At 54.6% G+C, this 11,169-nt stretch overlaps 1 protein-coding gene across 1 annotated transcript in view; it reads left to right on the forward strand.

Annotated features, from left to right (window-relative positions):
• The window catches only part of Radil (Rap associating with DIL domain), a 69,442-nt gene extending 62,286 nt beyond the window's left edge, over positions 1–7,156 (forward strand). The window contains exons 10-15 of the mRNA XM_052167838.1: positions 2,832–2,982; positions 3,894–4,084; positions 4,458–4,809; positions 5,481–5,620; positions 5,925–6,064; positions 6,209–7,156. Coding sequence (XP_052023798.1) covers positions 2,832–2,982; positions 3,894–4,084; positions 4,458–4,809; positions 5,481–5,620; positions 5,925–6,064; positions 6,209–6,314 — 1,080 coding nt within the window. The 3' untranslated portion in view covers positions 6,315–7,156. The remainder of the gene's footprint in view (positions 1–2,831; positions 2,983–3,893; positions 4,085–4,457; positions 4,810–5,480; positions 5,621–5,924; positions 6,065–6,208) is intronic.
• Positions 7,157–11,169: the final 4,013 nt, after the last annotated feature.

Below are 11,169 nucleotides of genomic sequence, written 5' to 3' on the forward strand. Positions count from 1 at the left end.
ATGTCCTTGACCGTCATTCCTCAGGCGTCTTTTACCTTTTGTCTGACACAGTGTGTCTCCTTGGCCTGGCACTTGGCCAGCTGGGCTAGGCTAACTAGTCCGTGAGCTCTAGTGATCTGTCTGTCTTTCCCAGCAGCACACGTGGCTGTCACATGGGTTCTGGTACAGGCCATCTCCCCAGTGTGGTTCTGTGTGGTTTCTGAGTGAGGGCTACGTGCAGGAAGGAGCAGCTATGGCTCCTCAGTCTCAGCTGCTCCAGACAGCTCAGCTCGGTGCCTGCCCTTCCCACGCTGAGTCCTGGAGCCCGCTGTGAAGACAGCTGGCCCAGGTACCTGGTGGACCCTCTGTGGGATGTGACAAGTGACAAGCTTATTCTGCCACAAGCTGGGTAGCAGGTATTTTGGTCTTGCTGTCCATACAGAGTGCATCCGTATTATTTATGGTCATCACTTCTAAATCCTCTAAAAAGGAAACAGCTGCAGCCTGAGGGCTTTATTCAAATTCCCTCAGACTAGCCAGCAAAAAGGAGCTGCAGAGGAAAAAAGATTATTTTTGTCCTCATGAAAGTAAGAGAAACAGTGGCACTCATAAATGATAATGTGTCTGTCCATAAGATAAGAAGGTCGCCTGGGGCCTGGCACGGCCACTTTGCAATTCCCGTAGGCTGGGGGCTGAGGCAGGACAGTCATGAACTCAGGGTCAGCCTGAGCTCCATGAGGGACCCTGTCCTTTTAACACAGTTTTGTAAAGGTTCATTTTTATGTGATGATGCATATGTGTCTTTGTAGTGCTGCATGTGTGTGCGCAGGCGCGGGTCCCCCTTGGACAAGAGTTTGCTGCTTTGAGCCGCTGGTGTGGGCACTGGGAACCGGACCTGCTGAGGCATCTCTTCAACCCCATTAATAAATTACACTTATTTATTTATTTATTTATAGTGTGCGGGTATGTGTGTAGGCATGTGCACATGTGGAGGTCAGAGGACAACTTGCAGGGTTGTTCTCTCTCCACCATGTGGGTCTTAGCACGTCAACTCATGTCACCAGGTGGCAGGAGCCTTTACCTGTGGAGCCATCTAACTGTTGCCACCTCGTTTCCAACCCAATTCCCCAGTAAAAGAAATCTCAACTCAATCAGTAACAATACAAGCTCTAAGCCTAGATTGGGTGGCTCTCCCACTACACTGCCCTATTCCCATCTGTGTTATCCCATCTAACTTGCAGTTTCTCCAGCTTCTCTCTGCAGCCTCACCATAGATCGACCCTCCGATCCTCCATAGCTCCTCCTCTTCCCCCCCCCCACGATCCTTTTCTCCTCCCCCAGACTCTCAGCTCCTCCCCCTTCCTCCTACCCAATCATTGGCTCCAGCCTTTATTTGAAAAGTTAAGGTGGGGAGAAGGTTCACAAGGCAACACCTCATCTGCCGCCCCTCCGAGGAGTGGAATTAGCATCAAATATACAAGCCCAGGGTTCTCTACAACATCTGTCTGGTTCAGGACCAAGCAAGAATTCTTGTAAACTAAAACTACAGAAGCAGAAGCAGAAAGGACAGGGTGAGAAGTCTAGAGTGAAGGATATCTTCCCCTGAGTGCCAACCAAACACCAGAGAGGAGGACACGGATGATGGAGGAGCCCAGAGGAGGAGGGGGTGGGGGATGTGATCATGACTAGTAGGAGGGGGTGGGGTGGGTGGGTGATGTGATCATGACTCGCTCTGGTCCCCTCCCCCACAACCTGGGACATGCCACGGAAACAGGAGGGAGACATCCAAAGGAAACAGCACACCCTCCATACACCTCGGTCTTGAGGGGATGTGGAGGGATTGCCAGGAAGTGTGTGGCCCTGGGGTCAGTTCCTGTCCCTCCTCCAACAGCTCCGAGGCTCTAGCTGCCCCTGGGGCATAGACTCTGGAAGGCTGCAGCAGGTTTGTGGCTGTTGGCAGGGAAATCAAGACTGAGAGAGGAAGAAAAGAGAGGCGAAGCTAAGGGCAAAGAAGCTGGTGGCGGGGCCGCAGGCTGTCCCTACCCTGACCCAAAGGGACTTTACCAAGAACGTTGGCGATGTAGACAGGGACATCCTAGAGCCTCCAGGGTAGAATAGAAGCAGATAGGACTCGGAGAAGGGAGACTGCTTAAGAGCCACAAGTCTGAAGTCTCCTGGCCCGGAGCCCTGGGCCCACTGAGCTGCCTGCAGGAGAGGAGTTCTCAGAGCAAAGCTGTGATCCCCTGGGCTCTTGTCACGAGGCCACAAAAGGACAGAGGGAGCCAGGAAAAGAGGCAGTGGCTGGGGGAAAAGGAAGGGAGCAGGTGACATTTCTGGTTTTGTTTAGTTCATTGTTAGCCTAGGCTGGCTTCAGACTTGCTGTGTAGCCTAGGCTGGGCTACAACTCCTGGTCCTCCTGCCCTCACCTCCTGAGAATGCTGGGCTTACAAGTGGGCGCCACCTTTGTCCCTACCCTGAGCCCAGTCACTCTCTGCACCTAGATGACCTGTTCTGCCTTCTGTGGGGCACGCAGCTTACACGCTCTCCCCCACCCCTCCTTTGTGCCCTCCTTTCCATTCTTCTTGGGTTTCCTGAGTGAGGGTCTTAATTTGTAGCCCAGGGCAGCCTCCCCATTGTGGATAGGAGTCCAGTGCGGTGTCTTCTGCCTGCCCCTTCCCCAAACTGCTGTCTGCACTGTCCTGCCTGTCCCCCCCCCCCCCCCCCCCCGCTCCCCGCCTGGTGAAAAGACGGTTTGGGGCTAGAGCCCTGCCGGGGAGGGCTCTCCCTAGGTCTGTAGCAGGGGACTGCCTCGTGCACCTGCAGGCCTTTGACTTTGAGCTCCTTGTCCCCAGATGAGCTGGGCCACCCTGCGGGTCACGTTCCCTGCCCTGAACCCCGCTCAGCTGCACCGGCTGCTGACTCAGTACCAGTTGGCCTCCGCCATGGGCCCTGTGAGCGCGTGGGAGCCAGGAGCCCAAGACAGCCCCGAGGCCTTCCAGTCAGGTGAGCCTTCCTGGGAGCCAAGCCGAAGGGGTGTGGGGGAATGGGGATTGAGGGTGGGGACCCCTAAACTCCAGCTCAGAAAAGCACCAGAGCAGCCCCCTCAGGTGGGAACACAGAAGCCCCCGACCACGGAGCACCTTCACCGAGGGTTCTACTGTGCTGCCCCCCATTCTCAGAGCCAGTGTCACTTCAGCAGAAGGGACTAAAGACTGGAGCTCAACTGGCACCCAGCTGACCGGGAAGTAAACAGCAGGGTGAACAGCCTCCGGAGACATTGTTCAGCTTGGAGCACACATACTGTTTACACGCATGTGCATGCCCTGGTGGAGCAGCAGGGGTACATACATACATACATGCATACATACACATTTCCATTTGTAAGTTATACATATCTTCCTTCATAAACATGTATCCACAGTGTGTAAACAGCACAGTAGGTAGACAGTAGGCTGTGGGTATGCATAAGGCTTCCCACTGACTTCCCGTTCCCTGGGCACCGCTGGCTGGGCTGGGCACAGAGGGTGCCTCTAAACAGTTCTCCTGGGTCTCCTGCTCCCTTGGGTCCTCCTAACTTACAGATTTGTATCAGACACTCCCCTCCCCCATGCTCAGGCCCTGTGCTTGGGAGCGCGGAGCTGGCATCACAGAAAGGTTCCTGTCTCCATCCTCGTCCAGGACCTGTACATATCAACATCCCGGTGTACACATGTGTGTGTCCTAGTGACACATGGGTGTATGGAGGGGCGGTGTCTGCCAGTCTAGACAGCCTAGCTGGGATTCTGAAGAGAAGGGACTAGGCTGGGACTCAGCCTGCCTGAGGTCTTGCTGTCTTATGTTCTCTGTGGGTGGGTGAGAACCTGAGGTGGAGGGGCCAGGTCCCAGCGCAGTGCCCCGCCCTCACTCCACTGCAGAGGACATCCTGGAGTCCTATGAAAACCCGCCGCCCATCGTTCTGCCGAGCCGGGGCTTCCAGGTGGACCTGGAGGCCGACTGCGTGGAGGACAGCATCTACCAGCACCTGCTCTACATCCGCCACTTCCTGTGGGGGCTGCGGGGCCAAGCTAGCCCTGACAGCGGGCCTGCCCAGCCAGAGAGCATCGAGGTACAGTGCGAGTGAGCGAGGTACAGTGCGAGTGAGCGAGCCACAGGGATCTGGTGGGGAGGGGCTGAGTCCCTCAGCAGCCTGGGGCCTATAGGAGCTAGGCTGAGACAACCTTTCATTGCCTGTCAGCCAGAAGGAGGCACTGGCTGTCTAGAGTGGGCTGGGGGATGGAGCAGGTTTCCTGAGACAGAGCCCTCCTCCCCAGTCTCCGTTTGATGTGGTATAAGTGTCTTCACTCACTCTAACATGGCCTGCCTGGGCCCGTGATCTCCTGGGTGGCTTGTCTGTCTCTCTTCCTCACAGGGAGCCATCATGGATGCCGGGTCCAGCCCCTCCTCATGGGCCTCAATGTTTGTCCACCTTCTCTTCCCAGGGCCTGTACCACACAATTCCTGAGGGGCATCTGGAAGGCCATGGCTGCCCCCTGGCTAATAGGGACCTAGGCAGAGGAGCTGTTGAAACTGTTCCTGGCCATTCTCTTCCTGTCACTGGAGCTCCCCGGGCACAGGGTCCCCCTGGAAGACAGCCGACCCGAGGGGACCGCAGGGGCTCCCAGGCTGGCTCCCTGCACACTGACTCCTCCTGCCTGCTCACGCCGCCCAGCACACCGCTGGGCCTGGAGTCTGGAGGCCCCACCTGGCCAGAGCCCAGTAGCCTCTGTGGAAGAGCACTCCTCGACGGGCAGAGGAACGGACCAGGTGGTCTTCCTGGTGAAGTTCTAGAAGGTGAGACCTGGCCGGCTCATGAGTGGACAGCAGGTCTCCTTGGGCTGCTCTGTCAGCCAGTGCTGTTCAGGGGCAGCACTGTTAGGTGGGTGCATGTGTGCCCTACATATGAGCACAGTGGGGCCCACCTGGTCCTATAGGGACTCTTCATTGTGTCCTTGGTCGTCTTAAGTTTGAATGGCTCTGGGTGCTCAGTGGAGCAGGACAAGGTGGCAAGCTGCCTCAGGTTGTTGTGGGGCTGGGGCACAGAACCATTAGATCAGGCTCTGTCCTGAGGCTCCGACACTCAGACACAAGCTCTGTTGTGGAGGCACAGGGCCTCAGGGTGGGCCTCTGTTAGGCTGGGCTCTGTGGCAGGGTCTGGGTGCAGTGGAGCCTCAGGGAGGATGAACTTACAGTACCACCCTAGTGGCGGGGCAGGGCAGGGGAAGAGGTGGTGGGAGGCTTGGCTGCCCCACAGGGCCTAATGACCTGTTGAGTTTGCCCCTTCCCCTGGGCTTGCTGTCATATTCTGTCCAGGTGGTCTCTTCCTGGGGACCCAGGAGCATTTGCCATGCCCTGTCTTGTGAGACTTCTCTGTCTTCCTGAGGGAGGTCCCGTGTACTGACTGGGGTGAGTGCTACTCTCCAAGGCCAGTGGCTCCCAATCCTCCCTCCTCTCTCTCTGCCTAGGAGATGCGGGTCAGGCTGCTGCTGAGGCTCCGGCTGAGGCCTCCAGCCCCGGCTCCAGCACGGAGGACTTCTGCTATGTGTTCACGGTGGAGCTGGAGCGAGGCCCCTCGGGGCTGGGGATGGGCCTGATTGATGGGATGGTGAGGACCTGGACCTCAGCTCTCCCCCCCCCCCCCCATGCTTGCAGACTCTTCCTCTACAGCGTGAGCATGGATAGTCAAGGCCAGTGAGAAGCCATGACTGTCTCATGGGCCTGCCTTTATTAGCACTGATGGAGCCCAGTGCTTTCCTGTGGGACACGCCGGGACCATAATCTGTGACCTGGCTGAGTCCAGGCATGGGCCCCACAGGTTCACAGGGAGGGCTGGGGGGTGGCATGCAAGGTCTTCTGGGGGGAGCATGTGTCAGCACCAGCAGCAACTTGAGGCCCCTACTTCTTCCCAGCACACACCTCTGGGGGCCCAGGGACTCTACATACAGACCCTGCTTCCTGGGAGCCCCGCAGCAGCTGATGGGCGGCTGTCACTGGGAGACCGAATCCTGGAGGTGAACGGCAGCAACCTGATAGGTGTCAGCTACATGAGGTATGCGCCACACCTGGCCTGAGGCGCAGGCCTAGCCAGGGAGGTGGGGGGCACCTGCGGGCCAGCCCTGCATCAGGGAGGGAGAGGGAGAGGCGGTGGCTGCTGCTCCTCGTCTGCCAGCCTCACCACTTTTCCTCACTTCAGAGCAGTGGATCTGATCCGTCATGGAGGCAAGAAGATGCGATTTCTGGTTGCCAAGTCTGACATGGAAACAGCCAAGAAAATCCGCTTCCGCAAGCCCCCTTCCTAATAGACCAAAGGACGCTTGTCCCCACCACCTTCTTCCTGTATCCTCTCCAGGTGCCACCAACTGCCACCCACAGCCCCACCCCCCACCCCGCCTCTCACACCCCAGTCCATCCAATCCTGGGTTTTAAAGTTGACTGAGTGAGTCCCTATGTTGTGGCCTCACGTTGAGGACACCTGTTGATAGTGTGCATCTTAGTGTATATTTATTTATATGACAGATGACACTAAGTTGTGACATTTCCTACAGAGCTTTTATGTTTAAAGACTTTAATGGAGACTTTAGATTCAATAAACTATCTTTTGTACTCTTATAGTGGGGATGTAGGATCTGCGCTGTGGTGCAGAGCACGTGGACAACACGGAGGGAGCCAGTGGCTCTAGTGACCAGCCTTCCTGCCCAGCCAGCGAGGGGAGGGTTAGAGCGCATCACTGTTGATGGTAATGGATATAGCTCCCAAACAGCCTCACTCCCCTGCTGCTGGCTCTGAGGACTGCACCCAGAGGTCTTAATTCTAGGCAGGAGCTCCAGCACTGAGCCACACCCCAGCCCCTCACTGGGGAATTCTAGGCAGGGGCTCTCCCACTGAACCACGCCCCCCAGCTCCTCCCTGGGGGATTCCTCCTCTACCTCTGAGCCACGCCCCAGCCTCTTTTTCTCTTTTGTTTTGCAACATTGTTATTGAGCCACGGGGATTGGCCTTGAACCTGCCCCTTGAATGACCCTCTACCCAAGGACTGCGGCTGCGCCGGGAAACAAGAGCCACGAGTCCGTGTGCTCCAGTGTTTGCTCTTTTCTCTGAGACAGGGTCAGGGCCAGTGTGGAGCTTTCCTGTGAGGAGGGTGTCCAGGGCGCACCCCATCACTGCAGGCTTGCTTCAGCCGCCTGACTTCCGGGCCCACAGCATGCCTGTCTCCATCATTTTCAATCACATTACACAGTTTCTCCTCCAAAGGAAGGGATCTGCGGGCCCGGAGAAGGCTGGGTGGTCAAGCTGATGTCTCCTTGGGCCTGAGCTAGCCTGTACCCTCTCTCCCGGCTGAGATGGCCCCCATTCTTCCCCACTTGTCCCTGATCACAAAAGTTGAATACTAATCCTAAGTGGGGAGGGAGAGGAGGGGCAGGGTTTTCTTTCTGACCCACATCCCTTTACACTGTTGGGAGCCTCCTTCTCCTGCCAGGGCTGGTGTGCTGTGATCATGGCTGGCACATGCACACACTGGGTGTGCAGAGGTGGCCATGCTATACATCCTTAGCAGCTCTGTCCATGTGCTCAGTGTACAGTCTTCATCTTTTAAAAGAGTTTAGTGTCTGTGTGTGTGTGCACACGCGTGCGCACACGCATCTGTGCCTGTGTATCTGTGTCTGTGTTTTTGTGTACCTATCTGTGTCTGTGTGTGCCTGTGTATTTGTGCATATGTCTGTGTGTGCGCAGGTGCATGCTCCCTTTCTTGTGTGCTGCCTGCCTGCCATGTGCACCACCCAGGCTCAGTGGCCTAGAGTCTCTGGTATTTTCTCTCCCTTCCGCCTCTCTGTAGGAGCATGAGGATTACAGACGTGTGCTACTGTAGCTGGCTTTATGTAGGTTCCGGGGATGTGAACTCAGGCTCATATGTTTATATGGCAAGGGCTTTACCCACTAAGCTCTCTGTCTCTAGCCCAACGTCCTCATATTTTTTAACAGGAATAGAGAGATTCTTGGTACAAAGGGGTCCCGGTTAACCGCAGAAAGGCCTCTTTGTGAGGGCACGACCCTAGATTGGCCCTAGTACTTGCTCTCCTGCTTCTCCATGCTGCCCCCTCTGGTTGCCAACAGGAACTGCAGTACATCTGCTATAGCTCTCCACCTGCGCTGTGGCTGCACCTCTCCACGCAGCTTGGATAGGCAGCCACAACTCAGTGATGCCCACGATGCTGGATAAAGTCTATATTTAAGGATCTTAGTACATTTTGGTTTTTTTTTTTGAGACAGGGTTTCTCTGTGTAGCCCTGGCTGTCCTGGAACTCACTTTGTAGACCAGGCTGGCCTCAAACTCAGAAATCCGCCCACCTCTGCCTCCCGAGTGCTGGGATTAAAGGCATGCGCCACCATCGCCCGGCTTCTTAGTACATTTTTATTGATTGATTTTGTGTGCTGTGGAATGGGGGTGGTGAGGTGTGCATGCATGTCATGGTGTGCACATGGACATACAGAGAACAACTATGGGAGTCGGTTCTCTCCATGTAGGTCTGGGACTTCAACTCACGTCTGCAGGCTCGGTGTAGGAGCCTGGAACCACTGAATCATCTTGCTGGCTCCCAAATGTATTTTGTCAAGATTAGTTTCTGTGTGTATGTGTGTACTTGTATGAGTTTATGGGTACTGTCCACATTCAGGAGCCCGCAGAGGCTAGACTACAACTGTAGGTGCCTGATCTACAACTGTATGACATGTGACATCCATGCGGGTGCGGGGAACCAAACCCAGGGCCTTTGCAAGAGCAGTAAGCACTCTTAGCCACTGAGCCATCTCTTTCCAGTCCCCTGGTCCTAAATTTGTTTTTTAAAGGACATTCAAAATTCATGGCTTCATCCAGAAGAAATGCTTACAGCCCAGAACAGAGCTGGGAGGCTGCAGCTGGTGCAGGGTCTTACTCCTGGGTGCACACTTTCTTCCTCTGGTCACAAGCCCCATGCTGGGGAGCAGAGTAGGGGACCCCACATTCCTGCTTGGAAGAATGGCAGCAGGAAGCCTTCTGCAGGAAGCCAGCACAGCACGGCCTTGTTCAGTCAACACAGCGAGGAGATATAATGAGGGGTACCTGCTGACACAGGCAAGTCAGTTCTTCCAGCAACTCAGAATAGCGTTTATGGTCAAAGTGGAGCAGACTGCACGGCCCAGGGGCGCGCAGGGAGCTGGGTGTCACCACCACTGCAGTTCTGACCCTGGATAGTGGGCTGCTTTTGCTTATTCTATTTTCTAGCAGTTCATAAAAACAAAAGAGCACAACACAGGAGCTAAAGCTCAGGCAGCAGTGCTGTTGCCAGGCATAAGGAGACATTCGTCCTTGGTCTAAAAGCACCATGCTGCCTGCCTGTAACTCCAGCGCTGGTTGTGTGTGTGTGTGTGCATGTTGCTGGTGTATGTGTTGCTGTGTGTGTGTGTTGCTGCTGTGTTACTGGTGTGTATTGCTGGTGTATGTATATTGCTGGTGTGTGTGTTGCTGGTGTGTGTGTATGCTGGAGTGTATGTTGTATATTGCTGGAGTGTGTATTGCTAGTGTGTGTATATGCTGGTGTGTGTGTTGCTGGTGTGTGTGTATGCTGGAGTGTGTGTATGCTGGTGTGTATATGCATTGCTGGTGTGTTTTGACAGGAAGATGTCTGAACTGTGCTAGTTGCATATGAGCTCTGGCTTCAGTGAAAGACCTTGGAACTCCTGAGTCCTAATCCTCCATCAAATTCCTCCCCTCAGGGCTCAGGAAACTCTGCTGAAGGGGAGGCAGAAAGATTGTAAGAGCCAGGGGTGACGAGTGACACCTAAAACTGTCTTCCACACTCTCAGCCAGCCATTGAACTAAGCACAGGGTCCCCAATGGGGAAGCTAGAGAAAGGACCCAAGGAGCTGAAGGGGTTTGCAGCCCCATAGATGTGAGCCCAACAAAAAAGTGAGCCAACCAGTACTCCCAGAGCTCCCAGAGACAAAAACATCAACCAGATAGTACACATGGTATTACCCATGGCTCCAGATGCATAAAAAAACAAACAAAAAAACAAAACAAACAAAAAAAAACTGTCTTCCACACACAACAGGACTGATGCACACACATTAACTCACAGACTCGGTGGCCTCCATGGGGCCTGCGCAGACCCAAGCCAGGCAGGTCTCAGCGCCAAGATGAGGAAGTAAAAACTCCAGCTCCAAGAATCATTTGCAAAGAAAAAACTAGTTTCTCCAAGGGAGCCTCTGGGTACACAAACCACACTTACGGGTAGGCCCCAAGCAGATGGCTAGCAGGTGCACAGGTGTGTTTTGAGGTCTCACACTGCTATGCATGGGTTCCCTGCCCCCTCACTGGCCTTCTGCTTGTGTGTGTGTGTCTGCATTTGTATGTTTCTCCTACTTTCTGAAAAGTATTCTCTCCTCATTCATTTTTTTAAAAAATCCTTGTCTTTTCTATTCACTTGCTTGTTCCCTTAAGAGAGGAAGATGTGAAGTTGGAAGGGTAGGGAGCTGGGAGGAGCTGGCAGGAGATGAGGGAGGGGAAACTCATCAGAACAAACTGTATGAAAGTAACTATTTTCAGTCAAAAATAAAGTTATTTAAAAAATAAAAGGTTGTTTGATGGGATGGACCAGTGGGTAAGAGGATTTGCTCTTACTTGGTGTAGGAGCCTGCCTGACCCTGAGAGCAGCAGTCCCTAGGGCCGAACAGACTCAAACACTGTCCTTAGCTCCACGCATGCTCTGCCTTGCACACATGCGCACACCCCCTCCCAAGGAGAACATAAGAAAAAAAAATCAATTAGGTGGAGAACTGAGGAAACCAACCAGTCTGCACCAGCCTCCAGCCTCTACACTGCAGGCACACACACGTGCACACAAATGTATATCACTAAAACCAAGGTGTGTGTGCATGTACGAAAGATGATTACAACAGTACTAAAGGCAGCTGTGGAGGTGTAAAAGCATCACCAGCCCCACGGGGGCCTGGGAGCCTGCAGCCCAGGCCAGTCCTGTTGTCTAGCCAGGTGAAGGTAGGACGAGTGGCCCTATGTGACCCTCGTCCCCCAGCTGACCTCTGAGGAGAGTTGCCAAGCAGCCCCTGCCATCTGAGTGGGCATTTAGCTTTGCCTGGTACCCACCAAGACAAGGGCAG

Source organism: Apodemus sylvaticus, chromosome 22 (genome assembly GCF_947179515.1).
Source record: "Apodemus sylvaticus chromosome 22, mApoSyl1.1, whole genome shotgun sequence".
Classification (NCBI taxonomy): domain Eukaryota; kingdom Metazoa; phylum Chordata; class Mammalia; order Rodentia; family Muridae; genus Apodemus; species Apodemus sylvaticus.